Source organism: Lissotriton helveticus, chromosome 8 (assembly GCF_964261635.1).
Source record: "Lissotriton helveticus chromosome 8, aLisHel1.1, whole genome shotgun sequence".
Lineage (NCBI taxonomy): Eukaryota > Metazoa > Chordata > Amphibia > Caudata > Salamandridae > Lissotriton > Lissotriton helveticus.
The window spans coordinates 943,559,676-943,583,635 of NC_136069.1; the positions used below are offsets into that span (position 1 = coordinate 943,559,676).

Sequence of the window (23,960 nt, forward strand, 5' to 3'; positions counted from 1 at the left end):
CAAGAATGTACTTTTCCTGTTCATTATGTAGGGCTGTGACCCTAAGTTGCTTATTGTGTTCTATAGACTGTTGCTTATAAATCCCCCAAGAATTCTCAGACTCGCCAGCTCTTCCCAGACTTCTGCACCCTGTTCTGTATAATGTCAAATTGCTTTTCGATTGCATAAATATTCCATATCTTTGCCTATCACACATGTATTGTAGTAGCAATCTGGTGCTTCTAGGCATGTGTGATTGCCAGACTAGCCACCAACAATATATGGCAAATTAACTCACTTATTGGTGTGGATAGTGGGTATATGAGACAATATTTCCTTGCAGTGGATTTGTATATGGATGCAGGGCCACCATGTTTGAAATAGACTGCCCCTTTCACCGCAATTTTAAGGTCGAGCCTGGGCAGCGCATGCAGTGCTCTGTGAGCTGTGCTGTCTTGGAGTATGGAATAGAAGCCCACACTCCGCCTATATTTGTCATTGACTTGTGTCATTGTCCTTCGTAATACTGGCTTATGATTCGTACATAGACTTATTAGTCCCTCCTAAGTACCGCCTTGTCTTAATTTGTAACCTCCCATGAGGACTAGCCCTTTTACTTCGGTTGTTACACAGTGAGTCTTTTTAGGTCTCGCTAGACTAATGCTGCCGCTTTCTTATCCCGAAGGGAGACAGGAGGTGGCACTCGGGGACAGGAGATGTGCACGCATACGGACAGGAAATGTGCACTCCGTACCAGGGCACAAGTCCTAAAAAAAGAAGTGGGGGAACTCTCCAAGTTAGGCGTGGTCACAGGAAGTGACATCACGACAGGAAGTGACATCACAACAGGAAGTGACATCACAACAGGAAGTGACATCACGACAGGAAGTGACATCACGACAGGAAGTGACATCATGACAGGTGTGAGCAGGACAAATGCAAGGCAGGGAGATCTGTTGAATAGGATGGCTCCCATCTCTCCCTCCGCCTGCACCATCTCTCCCTCCGCCTGCACCATCTCTCTCTCCGCCTGCACCATCTCTCCCTCTGCCTGCACCATCTCTCCCTCTGCCTGCACAATCTCTCCCTCTGCCTGCACCATCTCCCCCTCCCACTCCGCCTGCACCAGCTCTCCCTCTGCATGCACCAGCTCTCCCTCTGCCTGCACCAGCTCTCCCTCTGCCTGCACCAGCTCTCCCTCTGCCTGCACCATTTCCACTCTACCTGCACCATTTCCACTCTGCCTGCACCATCTCTCCCTCTGGCTGCACCATCTCTCCCTCTGTCTGCACCATCTCTCCCTCTGCCTGCACCATCTCTCCCTCTGCCTGCACCATCTCCCCTCTGCCTGCAACATCTGCCCTCTGCCTGCTCCGTCTCCCCTCCGCCTGCACCATCTCATCCCCTGCCTGCACCATCTCTCCCTCTGTCTGCACCATCTCTCCCTCTGTCCACACCATCTCCCCTCTGCCTGCACCATCTCCCCTCTGCCTGCACCATCTCCCCTCTGCCTGCAACATCTGCCCTCTGCCTGTTCCGTCTCCCCTCTGCCTGTTCCGTCTCACCCCCTGCCTGCACCATCTCATCCCATGCCTGCACCATCTCTCCCTCTGCCTGCACCATCTCTCCCTCTGCCTGCACCATTTGCACTCTGCCTGCACCATTTCTACTCTGCCTGCACCATCTCTCCCTCTGTCTGCACCATCTCCCCTCTGCCTGCACCATCTCCCCTCTGCCTGCACCATCTCCCCTCTGCCTGCAACATCTGCCCTCTGCTTACTCCGTCTCCCCTCTGCCTGCACCATCTCACCCCCTGCCTGCACCATCTCACCCCCTGCCTGCACCATCTCATCCCCTGCCTGCACCATCTCATCCCCTGCCTGCACCATCTCATCCCCTTGCACCATCTCTCCCTCTGGCTGCACCGTCTCCCTCTCAGCCTGCATCATCTCCTTCTCTGCTTGCACCATCCACCCCCTCCGCCTGCACCTCCCTCCCCTGCCTGCTGCTCTTTTAACCCTTTCCTCGTCGCCTTCTCCCCCCCCCCCATGGTTTCTCCCACAGTTTTTGGCTCTTCTCAAAGTGACTGAAATAAACTCATGAAATGCGCTTTGAATTTGTGCACGCAAATTTGCGCCTACCCCGCTTCGATGTGCTGAGTATCGGAGCCTTTTTTTAATACTTTTGTATGATTCAACTGAACATCCATTGTCTAGGGCAGGCGTGGCAAACAGGGTGAGGCCTTTTTTCGTTCCTCCTGCCATCCTGCACACTCTGTGACCTACCTGCGTTTGGCCCATCATAGCGCTGTCCAAAGAAATCAAATGGTCTTTTCAGTGCTTCTCATATTAACATCTGCAGTAATGCAGGACAAGCCTCGCAACATATATACACGGATGATTCAAAAGGTTCCAAAAATTAACTGCAAATGTGACTTTTTACGAAACTCTGAAAGTTCTTACCATTAGAGATTGGGCCAATCTTGACTTTGTGTTCACTGAATGTGGTGTTCCCCAAACGCCCACATGCACTCGGAACATGAACACGACCAAGATCGCATCTCCGAGCAAAAAGAATAGCGAGCAGAAGGTCAAGGGCGGAGCTCATTTTATACTCAAGCCCCTCCTGACAAAGCCGCTGCGCTCGCAGAACTGGGAAAAGGAAGATTCTGGCATCCGTCCATTTCCCTGCACTATAAACAGCATGGGACAATACGGACGGTGTTACATGAACAGTAAATAAATAGCGAGGAGTTCATTTTGGTGTCAGCCCTCTGCTGGTGACACCCGGTGCGGCCCGCACCTCCCGCACCCCCCTTGTGACGCCACTGATCACAACCATCCCCAGAAGAGCTCTCTTGTCCAATGATCTAACCATTCATCCTTCCATCAAACCCCTGATATCCACCATTCCAAATGTACATTGTCATCTATTAATTCTTTTATCCATCATGCAGTCTTTCACCATTCATTCTGTCCTTCCAACTGTGTGCCCATCCATATCCAAACCTTTTCAACTATTTGAAAACCTATCCATCGTCTATCTTTCCATCCATCCTTTCAGTCATCCATCCCTTCATCCATCCATTCACTCACTCATCCATCCAACCGTGTACCATTTCACCCAAGCATCCTTTCACTCATCCATCCACTCTTCCACCCACCCATCCATTCACTCATCCATCCAACCATTTACCATTTCACCCATCCAGCCTGTAAGACAATAAGAAATGTACATTTGTCAGGTGTCATACCTGATATGTATTGTTAGACAAATTAATTATCATAATGTTATCGATCTAGTGAAGATGGAAGGCTGATACAGCAGCATGAGATTAGGGTACCCAACACTTTTACACTTGTTCACTGAAAAACGATTGCATCATATTATGGTGAATATTGTGTTGAATATACCGAAGTGCACAAACATGTTTAAAAAAGCAGTCACAAAAGAAACATTTCCGGGGTGTCTGTGGATTCTTGTGCAAGGGCTATGAATCCCAAAAGTTACAGTGGAGTGGTGCATGCTTCCTCACCTTTCCAGTAATTAAGCGGGTGGTTCTTGCCTTTTATGCACAGCCAGTTGCGGGGTGTTCGCCTCTGATTTGAGCAAGCAGGCTGGAGAGAAGGGACTAACATACCTCTTGGGAACTCGACTCACCGATTAACAGCCCTGCAAGAGCCTTCACTGCTCAGATTTTTTTTTATTTTAGACAAAAATGTGTGAAAAAACAGTCTTAAAATAATCGAACTTTTATTTGAAACACATTACACCCTCCGTTCATTTTCAAATGTTGCACATCGTGTTAGCTTTCAACATATGCCAAAAGAAGAGAGAGAGAGACTCCTGACCCTGTGGCAAGCAGCATACTTCTGGTGAGATTTTTGGGAATGCCCTTGACCAGCTGTTAATGTTGCCGGCGGCGCTACCCGCAGGAAGCGGCTCACCACATGCTGTAACACCCCAAACTGGCCCATTGACATTCTGTATGTGGCAATCAGCCCCATACAAAGTGACAATGGGCGGGGTGGGGCTGCTCTTGCGCTTCTAGCAGCCTGTGATTGCAGGAATGGGGGCGGGCAGGTGGAGAGAGGGAGCTCTGTGCCAATGTTTTGAAGCATGTGCGATGCAACAGAAGGTGGCATTTCTTTCAAGCTCCCCCACATCCTGCTCGGCGCCGCGGCACCCCTGGCTTCTCATCACGGCGCACCGGGGTGCCGCGGCGCACACTTTGGGAACCACAGCATTAGGGGATGATGGGCTAATAAAGCTGGCAGTGAGGTGCAATATTGGGAGAGTCTGTTTTCGTACATATCCGGCTGAGGCGGGCAGGCAGCAGGCGAGGCCGGGGACGAAGGAAAGTCTGGATCGGGACGGCGTTTTGATTGAGCAGGGTGGACGGCGTCCACCCTGGAAAACCCTGGAAAATAAGTGGGGGGATGCCGTCCACCCGCGTGGTACCCCGACTCGTGCCCTGCTCCGTACGCGTGCACATCTCCTGTCCCCGGAGGCTGGCATCGCGCACCTTCAGTGTCCCCCACCCCCCCACCCCCGTTGCTCCACGGAGCCAGCTTGTTCTCTTTCGTCTGGAGAGGGGTCAATGGGGAAAAGATGTTGTGGGCCAGCAGTCACGTTGGTAGTAACTGCCAGATGAATGATGTCTCTGTGCAAGACTTCAGAGCAGGGACACGGATGTCTTTTCCGTCTAAAGGAAACACTGCTGCCTGGGAAGTTCACTTTGTATCGCATGTACAAAGTGTGTTCTGGTTCTTTGTTTCTCTGTGAGCAGGGTCAAATAGAGTATTTCTTTTGTACACCATCGATGGACAGTTTGTGCAGACTTAAAAAATATATATATATTTAATTGAATCATATAACTTAACTTGCCTTCCAATACGAAGGCTGCACTATAGTAGAACAAACGTGCAAAATAACACCCTGTACTATAATGACCCGAACAGCACACAAACTCTGTGCAATGCCGCACTACGTGAACACTAACTCGGTGCAATGGCGCACTACGTGAATACTGCGTCCAGCAAAAGGACAATATGCACATGCTGCGCTGTGTAATCATTGCATCATATAACCTAGGCTTCTGTCACTTGATTTATTACACTATTCGATATCCTGGCACAAAATGACGTGGTGCAGCTCACCATTCATTCATCATCCTGTTCTTAGTGCCATCCCATATGTTTTCACTTGGCTTCCTGCCTTCTTAGGTCTCTTCTCTAAAGCTGCCTCCAGGTCCTTGACTCTCAATAATCTGAACGATGACGCACACCTCCTTGCAAATTCTATAAGCAATGGTGAAAACAATTTTCTCTAGCTCATGTGTGGCTTCAAAACCAGATCCTGCCTCTCTCTGTTAACTCTTTCTTTGACTAGGCCTTGCTCTTCTCTCTGCTCCAGCCTCACTGTGCAGGGAGGGCCAAGCACGACAGGTTTAGAGTTTTGAGACTCTGTGGATCCACTGTGCAGTGACTATATCATGAGCAGGACCACTGGAATTATTCAGCGGGAGGAGGGCCAAATTATGCGGCAGGATTAAGTAAGTTTATGCATCAAAAAAGCAATGGGGCAGAATTTTTGATAGTATTATTTTGTTACTTTTACACTTGCTAACACCATCTGGACATTGGTTGCACCTAATTAGTACCAGTTTAACACCCAAATATTGCAATAAACAACAAAGACGAGCAGTCAACCGTTGCAAAGATTCTCCCAATGCGCGGCAACACATGCAACTAGCGCTTTCTTACTAACTTTTGAACTGTTTGAGCTAGAAACAAACTTTTTTTTGGGGTTTAAAATCTGGAGATTATGTGGCTGATCAAGTATTATGTGGCAAATGCAGCAAATCTATTCTGATGCGAAAATCAGCGCTGCTGCACAATCTCATAATTCCAGTGGCCCTGATCATTAGGCAAGGTACGTGTGGTAGTAAGTTACATACCTGTATGTGTCTGTGGCCCTGAGCCTTCAGGTGGCAGCTTGTTCAAATAGGCATTTGTTCTTTCAGAATAAAACTGGGGTAAAGTGGCAGGAGTTCTGTGTCCTATGCCACTTTTTAGGTCTCGCCTGTCGATGCGCATGCGCATCGAGCTTGCGAGCCTATTGCGGCCTAACCACGCTTTAACTAACAAGCAAGGAATCGTGGCGATTCCTTGCAGTGCCCGTGACTTTTAAGCTCAATGCGCATGTGCATTGAGCTTAAAAGCGCGTGCACAGCCGCCCGCATTCCTCCGACACCTTTGAAGTGAAGCTTAGCTTCACTTCAAAGGCCCGGCTTCTTCACACCCACATGCCGCTCTCGCTCTCCCCGCTCCGCCCCCTCCCCTGCCCGCCGTGTGACCTCGGCTTACACTCACCCCTCCTTTCTCCCCTTTAGGCTGCTTTCGGATGCTTTGTTCGCAGCTTGTTCTCGATCTTATTCGTTTTGCACTTTTCACGCATCCACTTGCAGTAGGAATTCAACACTGTATGTCAATCTCTTAAGTACTGCCCATTCTTCAAATACAGCTGCAAGCGCATTTGTCTTTTTGTGTTTTTGTTGCCATCATTTTTCATATGAGCTGATCTGGTGTAGCTAATTTTGTTTTCGTATCCCTCCTGCAAGCATGAAGGACATTGGGAACCACCTTAAAGTCTATCTGATTACATTTCATGAAAATCTCCACTTAACAAATCTGTTCTTTCCTCGAGGACATTCTTCAGAAGAAAACCCTCCCGTTTTTAATTGTATTTTATTTCGGAGCAGGTGACAATTTTTTCAATGCTTTACTTTGTGAAACTTGAAAATGTTTGTTTAATGTTTTTTTGTAAACACATCAATGACTCCTCTTCGTCCATATCCCTGGCCCAGCTCACAAAGGTATACAGAATTTCATAGTTCACTTTCACAATAAAGATTGCTTCCTTTTAAAAGTTAAAACTTTAAAAAGCTTTTGTAGCATGCTGTATCGTAATTGATTTTTTATGTCTAAAACTTGTAAGTGTTGTGTGTATTCTTGGTAAATGTCACGGCTGTGCTTTGACTTTCCTGTAAAGAGAAGCTAATGTTACTGGGAAGATGAGTGGGGAGTGCCTTGTCAGCCTGAACACGTTGGCCTTAACAGGTGCCCTTCAACACACGTGCTTCATGCTCTCGTAGTGGGGAAAGTGCGCTCGTTTCATGTGCATTAGACATTTTCTTACTTGGGAAGTGAAGAGGGCCTTTTAAAACTGCTTCCAGATGAACATAGCTTAACTACTCAATATGAATTGAATCACCTTTGGAATGAGTCGACTTCACACAGGAAATGTCATTGCAGGTGGGGTCAAGTTAATGTTTAAAAACCATTACTTTGGGCCGCTTCCGTGTACTGCATGAGCAGTCCCTGTAACTTCTGCAGGCCAGCTGCTGCTGAGACGCTGACACTCTCCCGCTTTCTGCTTGGCGCCACCAGCCCTTCCTCCCCTCCTCCCCTCCTCCCCGGACGACCACCGTCTCACACCCCATCCCCATATGATCCTTCCCTCCCACTCGCTGGCTCCCCCTTCCCCCCCCCCCCCCCCCCCCACCAGGCTCTCAATGCTTGTTTTAAACCAAGGCAGCGGGGGCTCTTCAGCGTGTCCGACTCAACATTTATCCAGTGACTCAACAAAACAACATTTAATCAAGAAAACTGCACTCAAATCATCGTAGGTTCCCAGCTTGACAAAATGTGTGATCGTTGTCAAATGACTTTGCTTCACCGTGCATCGGTTTACTCGAGAGTCGAATCCGAGACCTCTTGTGGACACTACGTTTAGAATGTGTGCAATATAATAAATAACACCCACCAGGCTCTCAATGCTTGTTTTAAACCAAGGCAGCGGGGGCTCTTCAGCGTCTCCTTTGCCTAAAACTCACATGGTCGCTCTTGGATTTATTTTTATTGGCCATTAACTCTGTGGTTTGCGCACTCTGTCAATTTTTTACAAACAATTTTTTATATTCTCCCACTGGGCAAAGTAACATTTGCTGTGGGCTTAAAAATATCAGCATTCGTTAATCACTCGTGCATGGCTTACTTTTTTTGGTATCACTTGTTCTCTCTCTCTCTCTCCCTCCCATAACTCTCTCTCTCTCTCTCTCCCATAACTCTCTCTCTCTCTCTCTCTCTCTCTCTCCCTTCTCTCTCTTTCTCTCTCTCTCTCCCCCTTCTTTCTTTCTCTCTCTCTCTCCCTCCCATAACTCTCTCTCTCTCTCTCTCTCTCCCTCCCATAACTCTCTCTCTCTCTCTCCCTCCCATAACTCTCTCTCTCTCCCTTCTCTCTCTTTCTCTCTCTCTCTCTCCCTCCCTTAACTCTCTCTCTCTCTTTCGCTTCCCTTCATTTACTCGCCCACGCAACGCCACTCGCCCACGCAACGCCACTCGCCCACGCAACGCCACTCGCCCACGCAACGCCACTCGCCCACGCAACGCCACTCGCCCACGCAACGCCACTCGCCCACGCAACGCCACTCGCCCACGCAACGCCACTCGCCCACGCAACGCCACTCGCCCACGCAACGCCACTCGCCCACGCAACGCCACTCGCCCACGCAACGCCACTCGCCCACGCAACGCCACTCATCCATTTGCAAAACGGAAAATGTTAAACTCTTCTATTGCGAGACCTATTGCATTTTCAATGCTTGTTTGACTTACTCTCAAAATGTAAGCAGTCTTGCCTTTAATGACTGTTGAAATGCATTGCCATCTTATGACTCAACAGAGCAGCCACCCTGGCAACACAGGTTTAGGATTAGACCCATAACAACCCAAGACCTGTTTTCGGGGACTAGAGCGTAACAGGGTTCGTCTTTCAACACCTCAACAACCTATTTCTTAAACGGTAATGTTCCTTTAAGTCTAGCCGCATTGAAGAAGTTAGCCACCAGCACTCCCCTAGCTCTCCCTGCTTCTAACCCTTTCTGTTTCTGGGCTCTGCAGGGTAATCCTAGTCGACAGAAGAGCTATATTCCATTTGCCGTTTCCAGCAGAGCTACTGCTCACTTGCCCCAGATGTCAGCTATGCCTCCCTTATGACCTGTGGCATAGCTATTCCTTGTTTAGTCTGTGAGCACTATTTTCTTTAAATAGTTGCTCCTACTGCAAGCACGGCATGCCTTCCTGCAACATTCAGCACGCCGTGCACGCTTTCACTTTCTAAGCAGCCCAGAACAATGGCGTCGCTTCTTTGAATAGGTCTGGCTTTTACAAGAGTTTGAGCTATTGGCATTGTACATAACAATGCCTTTTATTTATGTGCTAATTATCAAAACATATAAATAAAAGGCATTGTCATTTACAATGCCAATGGCTTAAACTCTTGCAAATGCGAGACCTATTGCATTGCAAATGCCTGTTCTATTATTACTTCTGCTTATCAAAAATAATGAAATCTTTCAAATATGTTCGAGTGATATTTTGTAATGGCGTTATGCAAAACCTACTGCTGTACTGGTGATTATGCATAAACTGACATTGGACTTTCATTAAAATGTCTTGAGAATGCTGTGGTTAACGTATGCTCTTTGTTGCTTATGCAAGGCAGTCCACTGTGTGTACGTGTGTAGAACAGGCCCCTTAACCTGCCTTATTCTCACAGTTTCATTCATTACTGGTGTTGAATAAAATTTCCTAAGTACCAGCCCGCGGAAGCCATACTACTTGAATTGCATAACCTATACACTCAGTCTGTCCGGGCCCTGTCGGTGTTCAGTCTGTTTAACCTTCCCACGTGTCAACACCCTACAGTCTAAAGTGCACAGGTGAAGACATTTCACGCATGCGCACTGGCGCTGTAAATTGTATTTATATACTGCTTACTACCCCATGCGAGGCGTTCAAGCACTTTGCAGCGAGTAGCACACTAGACCGGAACCCAAGATTAGAGTTTTATAATAAGTAGTAGTATAATTAGTAGTGCATTACTTGTGTTAGGGTTGTGCTATTGATTTCTTGTGTGTTGTATACTTTAGAGTAGGGATAGAAAGATGGGAATGTATTTGAAAGGGTACGTAGTTTTAGTAAGTAGTGGTCATGTGTGCGTGTTAGGTGGATGACATGGCTCAACAAGCATTAAAAATGCAATAGGTCTTGCCTTTGATTAAATTAAAGCTATTTGCTTTGCTAATGGTATTATATAGAAAAGCAAATGGCTTCAACTTGATGAAAGGCGAGACATATAGCATTTTTAATGCTTGTTTTTTTTTTCACAACAACTTTTTATTTTTATTTGAGGTAAAGCAGAGCAAAAAGGCGTGGTTCTCCACAATCAGGAGAGCGCCACCAAACATTGCAGCATAGTGTACACACATCATAAGAGAACCAAGGAAAAGAAGAAGAAGTCAAAGTAAGGATCCCTCTCCCCTACCCCTGTCCCCCCCAACACCCAACACCCCCATCACCCACCCCTTATCCCACCCTAACCCCATGCACGTGCAGTAGACACTCAGTAACATTGGTCGTAAGGCATGACACAGCAAGGAGGCACCAGGCACCATTGTCTACAACTCTTCCTCTTGCACCTCCGGGGGATCAAGAAGCAGCCCCCTGTACTCCGCCCATCTCTTCCAGATCTTAAAATGCTTATTGGGACAGCCCCTCGCCTCAAACACAGGTCGTTCCAATCCCATATAAAAATCTAAGCCGGCCTTCCATGCACACAGGGGGGGGGCCCGGACACTCTTCCACGCCCTGGCTAGGTCCCGCTTAGCCACTATTAAGCCCAGCAGCAACAAGTGGCGCTTGTAGATGTTCCCACCCACGCCCTCGAGTACATGGAGTAGGCCCAACCGATGGGTGCGTGGGAGGTCCCACCCCAAAACCTCAGACAAACAGTTCCATACGCCCCTCCAGAATCCAATCAATCTAGGGCATGACCACACTGTATGCAGCAGCGTACCCACCGTCGCGCCACACCGCAAACAATCCGACGAGCCAATCAGTCCAGCCTTCCAGAGCCTCTCTCGTGTATAATAAGCCCTATGGAGATACTTGAATTGAATGAGGCGAAGCCTCATCGCTATCGCGGTTCCACGTGGGGACTCCAGGGCTTCCCTCCAGTCGTCTTCGTCTAGGGGGCCTACGTCAGCCTCCCATGCGGCTTTCAAAGGCAGTAAGGTGGAGGAGCAGTGGGTCACCAACGTTTGATAAATACGAGAGATTTTCTTGTCACCCAGGTCCCCCATGAATATCTTAGCTTCGATGGGGCTAAACTCAGGGAGCGAGTCAAGGTCCGCGATACTGGGTGTAAGTGCATGTCGGAGTTGCAAGTAACGGAAGAACTGGGTCTGGGGCATTTCGAACTCAGCACTAAGGTCCTGGAAGGACTTAAGAGTAGTCCCGGACATGACCTGTCCCAATGTCGATATCCCAACAGCATCCCAGCCGTCGAACCCAGAGAGAGTCATCAGGCTGGGGAGTTGACCGTTATGCCACAACGGTGTCTCAGCAGTTAGCCTGCCCCACCAACCCATACGACGTAACGCCTGCCGCCACACCGTGAAGACCACCCTCGTGACGCATGGCAATATTCGCCGCAGCCGAGCCGAGTAGAGCACCGTGTGCAAGGTATGGTCGCCTATCAATGAGCGCTCCAGGGCGTAGGCCGGGTCCCCTCTATCACCATACCACCATTCATTAAGTACGAGCAACTGTGAAGCCTGATAATATGACATCAGATCTGGGGTGGCTAAACCTCCACAATACGTGGAGAGGAAGCACGTCTTCAGGGCAACTCTGACTGCGCCCCCGGCCCACAGATAGTGACACAGGGCGGAATTAACTTGCCGAAACCACTGGGGAGGGATGGGGTGAGGGTAGTTCTGCAACTGATACAATAGACGGGGAAGAGCCACCATCTTAAATATCGCCGATTTGCCAAAAATGGTTAATGGCATCCGGGACCAAGTTTTAAGATCGTTTTGAACTTTGCCCCATACAGGCACAATATTACGTTCCCACGTAACACTGGCGGATTCAGATAGGAACACCCCCAAATACTTCAGACCATCAGTTGCCTGCCGTAAGCCTGACGCCCAGAGGCCCACCTCCGCCCTGCCACCCAGCACCCAGAGGGTAGACTTGCCTACACTCAAGCTGAGACCCGAGACCTCTCCGAAAATCCTCATCATCTCCAACACTCGGGGCCCCGAGCGGTCCAAGTCAGTAAGAAAGAAGAGGACGTCGTCCGCATATAAGGCAATTCTATCGATAAGGGTTTCAGACCAAACAAAACCCCGCAGCTGTGCATCTATGCGAACCCACGACGCTAGCGGCTCCATGACCAGCGCAAACAAGTACGGGGACAACGGGCACCCCTGACGGGTCCCCCGTCCGATGGGAAACATCCCCGACGTGGCCCCAGCGACTCTAACGGACGCCGTGACATCTGTATAAAGCAGTGAGATGTACGACAGAAGCACCGGGCCCAGATTAAGGCGGGAGAGGAGCGCGAAAAGGTACGTCCAACTGACGGAATCGAACGCCTTATGTATGTCTGCCAATAATAAAGCCGCCTCCTCTCCCAGGACCCCCATCGCGTCCACCGCCGCCTGCGCGCGCCTAATGTTCTGCCGCGTCGCCCGGTGGGGCATAAAGCCTGCCTGGTCTGGGTGGACCAAGTCCACCATATAGGGAAGTAAACGATTCGCTATCGCCTTGGCTAGAATCTTGGCTTCTATATTTAGTAACGATATGGGGCGATACGAGTCATGTCGGTCAGGGGGTCTACCAGGTTTTTGAAAAACAACAATTTCGGCGTGGCACCAGTCAGGCGGCAGTCCGCCCCGCTCTCGTGCCGCCTCTAGAGCAGCCCGGTAATGGGTCCCGAGGAGAAGCTGGAACTTCTTAAAAAATTCACACGGGTAGCCATTCGGGCCCGGAGCGTTACCGACATTCAGTTGACCCAGCGCCTCCCCTAGTTCCTCCGCCGTAAGCGGAGCATCTAGGTCCCGTCTAGCCTCGTCGGAAACCGCCCGAGGGGGCAAGTCGTCGATAAATTTAGCTACGTCTTCAGCGCTGAGACTATCTTGTGGGGCATATTGTGACCTAAAATAATCGGCGAAGCTCGCTGCAAGGTCAGCCGGTTCCGTCATCGTCACCCCGTCCTCACCAGTGAGGCCCGGCAGCTCGATCGGCTGGAGACGCTGCTGACACAACCTATGGAGCATGGTACTGGACTTGTCTCCCCACTGGTATATCCTGCTCCGCGTGGCGAGCCACGCCTGTTTAGCCTCGTCCATTAGGAGAGTGGCATAGGACTGCTGCGCCTGGAGAAGCAGCCGCACCGCTACCTCGTCCCCTCCACCCCGACTCCGCTGCTCTAGCTCCTCTACAAGTTTGGCAGCCGTAGTGGTCGACTCCCGACGAGCACGGCGGGCTTCAGCGCACCAAGCAATATCCACCCCCCTTATAGTAGGTTTCATGGCTTCCCAGACTACCACTACATCCATATCCTCTACTAGGTTCTCACGCCAATAGTGTGCAACAGCTTCCCGCAGGTGTTGGACATAAGAGGGCTGTTGGAGATGCCACGAGGACATCCTCCACCGGAAAGGTTGTTTCTTCGTCAGAAGGTCTATTGTGACTGAGACAGGGGAGTGGTCCGAGAGGCCCCTTGGAAGCATCGCCGCGCTGCGCACTCTACTCAGACAGACGGCAGGCATAAACACATAATCCAGCCTCGAGAACGAGCCATGCACTGCAGAGACATATGTGTATTCTCGCGCTGTCGGATGCAAATGCCGCCACACATCCATCCATCCCAATCCCTCAGCCATAGCCTGCAACCGGGTTGGGGAACTCGCAGAAGGACCAGCAAGCATTCCCTGCCGCCTCTGACGGTCTACATGCACATCCATTACCTCATTCCAATCGCCTCCAATCGCCGCCAATCACCGCCAAGGACTCCGGAATATCATCCCACACCGCAAACAGCCTCTCGGATAGGGCCCACTGCAGAGGGGGGGGGGCATACACACTACCCAACACTACTGGCTCCCCGCCCACCATGCCCTTGATGAATATAAAACGGCCTTGTGGGTCCGCCCACTGCTTCTCGTGAACGTATGCAACTCTACGATGCACCAGTATAGCAACACCCCTAGAACCCCTGACAAAACCGGCATGAAAGACCTGATGATATCCAAATCTCTGTAGGCTAAGAACCTTAGAGCCCATCATGTGAGTTTCTTGGAGCAGGAGTACATCAGCAGCCTCCCTTTTTCCCCACCGCAGGACCGCTCCCCTTTTAATTACATCCAGCATCCCCCTGACATTCCATGTGATTATCCGAAGGGACTCCCGGGGGAGTCCGCGAGGCGAGTCAACCATAGTCAATTGAAGTCCAACATGACGGCCCCCGGTGCCATCGCCACTCCCCATGTACTCTTTCCATGTCTTCAAAATACAGCACGTGCATTCCCCCACCCCTCCCGTCCCCGACCCTCCCAACAACAACAGACCCCTCAGTCCCACAGCCCCAAACGGTCCCCAGCCCCAACTCAGCGGCCACAACCCTGACCACCCGCAACCCGCCTCCCCCCACCCCATACCTCAATGAACCATGAAGTACCTGTCGCGGCATGGGCGGTCTCGAGACCAGACCAGAGGGCCCGGGCCCACCCATACCAATGGATCCCAACATCCCCGAACAAGGAACCGTAAAGTCACCCCCCCTCCCTCAGTGTCCCTCTCTCTAATTGGAGAGTGGTAGCCCCTATCACATAGTCCCCGAACCCCCACCCCACAACTCCATCCACGTTCAGGAGACAGAAGCAGTACCGCCCCAGGGCAGCAGCACAGCCAGGCAAGCAATAGGGCTCAGGCAGCCCGATGAGTCCCACCAGAATTCACAGCATCAATAGTAGAATAGGGGAGCCAAGGCCCCGGAGATCTCAATGATCCGTGCCAGAGTGTTCCGAATCTTCGGTTCTACCACTGGTCTGAGTGCCATCTACCGAGGCCGCACGCCTACGCGAGTTGGAGCGTTTGTTCCGACCATTCTTCATCGTCCGGTGTCGCTGCGCCCGTGGTGATCCCTCAGGAGAGCCTGGATTGAGTCCTGGTTGAGAATTAGGTCTGATCCGCACCGTTTCATCCGTCCATTTGAACAGGTCCTCCGGCGTATCGAAGAACAGTGTCTGTGATTGGAAGATCACCCTCAGGCGCGCCGGGTACAGCAGGGAGTATTGGAGCTTAAGGCCTCTCAACTTTGCCTTGGCAGCTAAGAAGGAATGACGCTGTTGTTGCACAAGTTTAGTGTAATCAGGAAAAATCATGATCTTACTGTTTTCGTACAGGAGGGCTTCCTTGGCTCTAGCTTCCCTCAGTATGGCGTCCCTGTCGTGATAATTCAGCAGTCTAGCGATCACCGCCCTAGGCCGCTCGCCCTCAGGTGGTCTTTGCGTCAAGGCTCGGTGCGCTCTTTCAATAATGAAGCAGGCAGATAGCGTCCCCGGGGGCATCCAGGACTCCAGCCATTGTGCGAGGAATTGTTCCATGTTGCCCTTGCCACAGCGCTCCGGAAAGCCAATAAAGCGGAGGTTATTGCGGCATGCCCGCCCTTCGGCATCTTCCACACGGAGCGCAGTGGTCCGTTGCGCAGATTCCATCGCCGCCATTCTCTTTTTAAGGGTAGTCACATCTTCTTCCACCACCGATACCCTGGATTCGGTCTCGGTGATACGCGCCACGGCATTTCTCAGGTCCTGGCGCAACAGGGTCACATCCGCGCCAACTGCCCCTATCTTGGCGTCCAGCATGTCTCTCGACTGGGTGATGGCCGCCATGAGGGCTGCATTGTCCGGCCCCCCTCCAGGCGGAGCGCCCCCCGACGGTCCAGGGCCCCCCCCGGGCCCCGTAAATTTATCGATGGTCACTTGCTTGGTGGAGCCACCGCCTCCTCTGGTCATGACTGCCGAGATTATGAGGGCCCCCAAGATGTAGCCGAATGGGTGGGAGTCTGACCGCCCCCGTTGGAGCCTATCCAATATAGTGGGAGGGGGGGGCGGAGGGGGGGGGGAAAGCAATGTCCAGACGCTGGCCCCCCGGTGGGTCCTGGAGGGGCCGCTCTGGTATGGCCCAATGTCTAGTCCAGAGCGGGACAGGCCCCAATGACCGCAAATGAGCAGGGTCTCACACGACCAGCAACCCCCCCCTTGAAGGGTAGATAGGCCAAGAGTGTCTCGCGCCACAGCGCCTGTGTCTCCTCCGGTCCGGGGGGGGGGCATGGGGAGGGCCACTACTCACTGTTGTTGCCAGCCGCCCCGCCGGTCATCTGTGTCCCGGGCCATTCACCGCCGGGCAGGATCACCAGGGCGTCCGATCCCCTCCAAGTCCGCAGGCCCCAGGTGGACGCGGGGCCGCGAAAATCCAGGTCCCGGCTGCGCCCAGGTCATCAGGCCGTCTCGGCCGCCTCCTATCCTCTGCTGCCCCCGGGTCTCCTCACGAAGCAGCTGGGCGAGGAGATCCGCGCAAGTCTTCTGCGCCCTCGATGCCCCGGATTGCCAATCGTCGCGGCCGCCACCAGGCCAAGCGGCGCACTGCACGGCTCCCCGGCCGGGGAGCTCCAAAATTGAGGCCCCGGCTGCTCCACAGCCCCTAGGCCGCACCACTCGCCTCGCTGCCTAGGCTGGTTCCGGAACGCAGGACCACCGCTGAGTGTACCGGAGGGTCCGCGGCACTCCTGGCCACAATCGCCCTGCTTTGGTGTGGGTATTTGGGGTCAGGGACCAGGATAAACTGTCGGATTAATGGCGGGCAGGCGGGAGCTCTAGTAAGCTGCGACCGCCATCTCCGCTTGCGTAGCCACGCCTTTTTAATGCTTGTTTAATGATGATTTTAAAACCAGAAATACTTTTGTCATTATCTTTGATACCTTTGTGGCCTCTTTTTTTGGGTGACGTCCTACACAATTTCCAATTCGAATAGCCATATTGGTAATTTAAATCCTCTACAATATTTGTATCACAGAGCCCCCCCCCCTGCATGGCTAATTGTTTATTTACATATATTACACAGTCCTCTGAGTTGTGTTTTCATTAGTTGTGGAGACCATGTGCCTGTTGTGACCATAATAATGTGCATTAAACAGATGTCTGTGTGTCCCCCTTTAAAACATGGTGCATGACACTGCCACAATTATTAGATTAATAGACTTTTACTTCGTGGGTGACAGATAATTTTATCCAAATAATTAAGTCACGTTATGTCATCCATTTGGGCTTTATTACGCAGTCTGCCATCATTCAGGGGTTGCTTCATTCACTGTTATCAAACTAGGCAACTTTAACTCCTGATGCAGGGCTACGAACTGGAACAAAAGATGCTGGAAGATTTGTTTAAAAAATAGTCACTATTAATCTTCGATATTAAGCCTTAATGCCAGGTTTAATTGGATGTATGACATTACAACGCATGCTTTTACATCGCATGCCTTTACAACGCTGTTTTTACAACGCATGCCTTTACAACGCATAGTGCTTTGGGGTGCTGGATAGTGAATAGTTTAATTTACTATTCCAACTCCAGTCCCCGTGGATAGTAGGGAAGGTGTTGGATAGTAAATTAAATCTATTCCCTATCCTAGAGCGCCTCCCAGCGCAATGCGTTGTAATGGTTTGCGTTGTAAATACCGCGTTTAAAGGCACTACGTTGTAAAAGTTGCGTTGTAAAGGTTGTTTACCGGTTTAATTTGGTGGATTCATTGTAAGTTGATTGACTCGGAGGAAGCTGTGCTCTCTAGTTCTTATCAGACCCCAAACTTTTACATAAAGAAATAAGGATGTGATAAAAATGCGGGGAATCTCAACCTAACTCTCATTCTTCGCTAGTACTGTAGTACCAGTGGGGAGATTAAAGATGTTGTTTCCCCAAAATAGGATAGGGGCAGAAAAAAGTGTCACAACAACAACTCAGGTTTATATTAAAAAGGGCCGGATGCCGAGCAAGAAGTGTCTTTGGAAAATAATTGATGTTTTAAATGCTACATATAATAGTTAAATTGCACAAGTTAAATGTGGGTATAACCGATACCCTTTGGACAGAATGTGGGAGGAAAAACTGCAGGATTTTCATCAAATAAATGTTGGTATTGTTCTCCCCCTAAAATGTAAATGTATGTGTCTTGTAAAGCGCACTGCTGCCCTGAGGCGTCGTGGCGCTGTAGACCGCTGGGGAACCCGTCCTGGCTATCCCTGTGAGATGGTCCCTACTGGGTATCTCCAAGGTGAAACCAGGCATCCCCGGCGAATGTGGGGGGCCGTTGTAGAGATGAGGCAAGCTAATGCCCAGAGTTGCCGAGTGTGATCCCTGGTTAGAGTAGGCACCGAGGCGAGAATTATCGAGTCCGCTGACCCTGGTCCACGACCCACGAACCAAAGGTCATTTTGGTGGGGAGTCTTGTGAACGGTCACTTCCTCCTACTGTCAGAGAAAAGCAAAGTTTAGTACAACTTCAAACACACAAATCTGGTACACTTGTCTGTTAAATGGGGACAGCAATCAAACACAGTTGTGGAGGTATATTGATTTAGACTTAAGCCTGAGAGATACACAGCATTTCAGCTTCCAAGTATACTCTGCCAGACGCATCTAGTACAATCAATTTATACAGTTTAAAGATCATTGACACATATTGAGATAGCCGAATCAGACATGTGTGCACAATTTTTTTTATTTAAGCTGACAAAAAATCATTAATAAGAATCTCATCAAAGCATGAATTCACTCTCACAGTGCTGAGGACAAGTGTGGTTTGGACATCAGATGTTTGTTGTCCTTTCTTGTCTACCACTTATCTTCCTGATGCTTCAGTTCTTAAAAACAAAGGCGAAACTCCTACACAAAACAAATGGCCAAATGTCAGACGAAAAAAGTACCTTCAGGGTCTATATCTCCCTGCAGTGTTATTGGCATTTGCTTACAAAGGAAAAGGTTACCTTTTTTCTTGGAAGAGAGTAGTAAGAGATTTCAATTCTATCATTTAGCCCAAAGCATTTAGAGAGTTATCATGGCTAAGATAATTCATAGCTTTGTGAATAATCCCTGGAAGGAAAACCCAGCGGTGGAAGAGGGATGGAGAAGTAGAAGAAATACACAGTGGCGCACAAGTAAAGCAACAAACTCCTCTTCTTGGATCCTGGCATAGCTGGTGCAGTGTGGATTTGAGGCTTATTGGTCAATTTATGATCTATGGACTAGGCTAAAAACCAAATGTATTCATGCATGTCATTATTATGTTGCTAATGATGGTTTATTTTTTCATTTTGATTTATGGACTGTTTATGCCCTGACTTGACACAAAGCATGGATCCTTACAGATGTTATCATTAACACTACGTACACATGAAAATGTAATGACTAAAAAGGAGTTTCTTGAACCTGATTGTGATGCTATGTGGACATCAAGACAATATTGTTTACCATTTATTTTTAATGAAGGATTTCTTCTTGGCGTGATGGTAAAATATATAATAAGTGATTTAATTGTAATCATGCTTTATTAAACACAGCCATATTATCAGACGCTATTGACTAGCCATATGCAATGGGATCTCTATGTGATTGTAAATTAACACTTTTGAATGACATTGTCGACTTCGATTTGTGGTAGTTGTTGATACATCCACACCTACATGATAAATAATTACGTGATGGAGTCCTCGGCCATGTTTCTTAGTAGTGTGCTCTGTAGTTATGACACGTCCTAGGAAAAAATTCTGTTCGAAATTGCACTACTACACCACATTGCATAATTATGTGCTTTGCCAAGCAAAACATTTAGTGCAAGCACACAAGTACAAAGCAAGAACACGAGTGGCTTCTGTTTGCAGTAATTGTGTTTTGCCTTATTTCTTTTTTAGGTCGAGCAGACGTACTCTCAATGCGTGAGCATTGAGAGAGTCTGCTTCAGACCTAATGTTGCCCGTTATTGGGAGAGTGGACACCAATCTGACACGAGCGTTTCCTTCGCGGATTTCACCGCGGGAGCGCGCGTCTCACCCGCGCATGCGCAGAGTAACTCAGCATTTTTTTTTTTTTTTTTTTTTTTTTTTTTATTTCCCAGCCCCGAACCGAATCAGGTATCAGAGCGCTTCACATATAGGCAGCCCCCACCCCCCCCCCCACCCCTCTGCATGCGCACACACAGGCGAGCGCATGCACACGCAGGCACACGGCAGGCAGACGCTCACACACACCCCCCTTCCCCACAGTCACACACACGCACTCCAGACACATACACACGCGCGTGACCCCCATTCCCACCACTTACCGGGCTCTTTCGGCGTGTTCAGTGTCTCATCGCTCCACTTCTTCCTCGGCGGCGGCGGCTGTGGCGGCGGGCGGGACTTCCTGCTGGATTGCAGGCCCCGCCCCCGTCTCAGGCAAAAGTGCCTGACTTCCGTTTTTTTTTTTTTTTTTTTTTTTTACACATCATGGCTGCTACTCTATTAAAACAATGAAATTAGGGATAATAGGAACTTTCCTGTCATACAAATCCTACAAGGCTTATTTTTTCATATTGGTGGTTCGACTCAGAGAAAGTAAAATAATGAAGACTGAGAAAGATAGCAAAATAAATAAGCTGCGAAAGCCAGGTCAAGAGATATGAAGTGTAGGGTAGTACAAGAAAGAGTTATGAGGCGTAATCAAAACTGAGCAAACTTGGTATTCGCAACCCGGGCATTCAGCAGCGGGCCTCTAAAAAAAACAAATTGAGCACTGTGTGTGAAGGGCGTTTATGAACGCATGTACGACTTTGAACTTGAGTTGTCCGTATTGTGTCGTTACATTCTGCTGTCCTGTAGTGAAACCTGTAGAAAAATAATTTGATGGGGTTTTCGGAATTTATTTCTACTGCATCGTTTAACCATATTATCGAGGTGCAATTGCAGCTAAAGAATACTTCTTGCCCCAGTTATGATGTTGTGGGGTTTCTAGTCCGACATCACCGATTGTTTCCCATAAAATGCACCACTTTCAGATGGCCGCTGCATTCGCCCAGTGCTGTCAGCTCACCCCGGGCTCCCTCAGTTCCTTTTCCGCGGCGGCGCGCGCATATCACAACAAATGGGGCGTGGGTACGGGGGCCGGCGCGCTCCGATGTCGCAGCGGGCCCAGCCAATCGGGGGTGGGCTGACCAGACGCCGCCAAGCTCAGTTTCTTGCAGTTGACTGCGGCTGCCAGAAGGAGAGTCTGGGAGGAAGCCGCAGAAGGACTGAGAGCTGGGGCTTCGCGCGCGGGAGAGGGGGCCCGGAGCGAGGCACACACCTACTTTTACTGACAGGGCACCGCGCCCCCGCTGCCTGGAGATAACAGGTGCTGTAACACCGGCCCACCATGGTGGACAGCAGCCTCCGCACCGCCGCCAGCTGAGTGCACTGCAGGGTGAGTGCTCCCTGCTGTTGACAAAAGGGGTTGTGTGTTTGCGCGTTACACTGGGGCAGATAGATATATCCGTTGCTGGGGTCCGGAGGATCCACAGGAAAGAAGATTGGTTCAGAATGTGTCATGGGTCGGAACTTATTGTGTACTTGTTTTATTTATCACTCCATAAGCTGCCATGTTTGCTCTAGCAGGTCACTGGAGGTGTGCATGCATGCGGCTGGTTTCTGACAGAGTGCGAGAGAGAGAGGAGGAGGCAGACGGGGGGCTCTAGCGAAGTTTTGCAAGCGTAGCTTTCAGCAGCAGTGGCGCATTGAGCTCGCTTCTGCCCTGGCTAGGGTGACCAGAATTTTAAAGCAAAAAAACGGGACATTAAAAAAAATTAGAAGAAGGACTATAATGTTACGTTAAGCGAGCGCACAGAATGACAGCGCTCCTCAGCAGAGAATTACAAAACAGGCAGTAAGAACATATATAAGATGCTATTTTCAAACCCAGTAGCTTGCATGTGAATTAATTCGCTTTCTTGGACCAACGGCTAACTATCCCCGCTTTGTAAAACATAAAGAAAACCTCACCCCAGTTTTTAGTCGAGCCTCTCCAAAAACCGGGACATGAGCTAAACTTCTCGAAATCTGTCCGGACAGCTGGTGAAAAACAGCGACCATCCTGGCAAATCCGGTACGCCTGGTCAACCTACCCCTGGTAGCGACAAACTGTGGCAGCTGCAATCGTGATGCAGTTCTGCAACGTCACGACAGCAGAAACTTGTGGATAGAGGAGCATTACATCTTGGGACACAGGGAGAAGATGTCTTTCAAGCTAAGACAGGGTGAAAACGTGTCTGGGACCTGTAAGCACAAGCATTTACAATGCAATAGGTCTCGCACTTACGCAAGTTTGAGCTCTTAGCATGGTAAATGACAATGCTATTTATGTATGTTTTACAAACAAAAACATAAATAAAAGGCATTGTCATTTACAATGGCAATAGCTCAAACTTGCGTAATTGCGAGACCTATTGCATTGTAAATGCTTGTTTTCTTTTTTGTTGCCCCAAATGAATCCTTGCTTCCAAATGAACACATTCCACTCTATGTTGTATGCTGGTTTTGCATTTTGTGCAATTTCCCCCAAATTATGCGTAATTCTGTGAAAGCACCTAACACTCATAGTTATAACCCAGATCTTTATCTAATACATAAATGCAGTTTTCCTATCGGATGTTTTGTGATGGAAGCCCTTTCCATCAAATGAATTATAAAACACCATCAGTCAACAGTTCACTTTGCCATTTAGGAGTCCACATTTAATTTATTATATTTGAATCATTCATCGCATCGGGTAGTTACAGACTGGACCAATTTAATAGGTTTGAAAGAAAATGTAAGCTTTCTCGGGGATTGTGAAGAACGGTAGTATTGTAGACCCTATACTGAGATCAGTTACCTCTGCTGTTTTTGATAAATCTGTCACGTTTTGCAATTTAATGCTGTCTTGTCAAAGTTGAAAGCCTTGGCATGCATTTGTCTTGGCCCTATGCTTACTTGTTAAAGTCTCTGTCTTGTGATATACAAGAGCATCAGTAAATGGATATTTATGCTTGTTTTTCAGGTAATTCATGGCAGGGGACGTGGAAGGGTATAGTTCCTCCATCCATGATACCAGTGTGTCTGCTGGGTTTAGAGCACTGTATGAAGAAGGACTGCTTCTTGATGTGACTCTTGTCATCGAAGATCACCAGTTTCAAGCCCACAAAGCTTTGCTTGCAACACAGAGCGATTACTTCCGCATTATGTTTACAGCAGACATGCGCGAGCGTGACCAAGACAAAATCCACCTAAAGGGTCTCACTGCTACAGGCTTCAGCCACGTCCTGCAGTTTATGTATTACGGAAACATTGAGCTGAGCATGGCTACTGTTCACGAAATTCTGCAAGCAGCCATGTATGTCCAGTTGACAGAGGTGGTGAAGTTTTGCTGTTCTTTCTTGATGGTGAAAATATGCTTGGACAACTGTGCAGAAATCATGAGACTCCTGGATGACTTCAGCGTCAACATCGAGGGAGTCCGAGAGAAGCTGGATACATTTCTGCTGGAAAACTTTGTTCCACTAATGTCCAGACCTGACTTTCTATCATACCTAAGCTTTGAGAAGCTCATGAGCTATCTGGAGAATGACCTGCTGAGCAGGTTTCCTGAGATAGAGCTATACGAGTCAGTTCAGGCTTGGCTGCGGCACGATAGGAGACGCTGGAGGCACACCGACACCATCATACAGAACATCAGGTTTTGCTTGATGACACCATCCAGTGTGTTTGAGAAGGTTGGTGCATTTGAAAGCAGTAGTCAGGATTCATCACTTAGCTAGGGCAGCATGCCAACAATAGGTAAGATTCCCGAACCTGCTAGGACAAATAAGCACAGAAATAAGAGCAACAATCTCTTAAAGAATGTGTCTGCGAGCTTTGTAGGGAATTATTTTCGTTAATAAAATGGGTTGGTTTGGAGACTTTGTGACTTGTTTCTATGTTTCCATTTTAGCAGCAATTTAAAATGTGTCCATGTTTTTTAAAAG

General features: G+C 49.1%; 1 protein-coding gene across 1 annotated transcript in view; it reads left to right on the forward strand.

The window, feature by feature from the left end:
* Positions 1-23,960, forward strand: part of KLHL15 (kelch like family member 15) — a 207,252-nt gene that overhangs the window by 102,572 nt on the left and 80,720 nt on the right. Inside the window, exon 2 of the mRNA XM_078657787.1 lies at positions 22,997-23,708. Within this exon, the coding sequence (XP_078513913.1) occupies positions 23,004-23,708 (705 nt within the window). The 5' untranslated portion in view covers positions 22,997-23,003. The remainder of the gene's footprint in view (positions 1-22,996; positions 23,709-23,960) is intronic.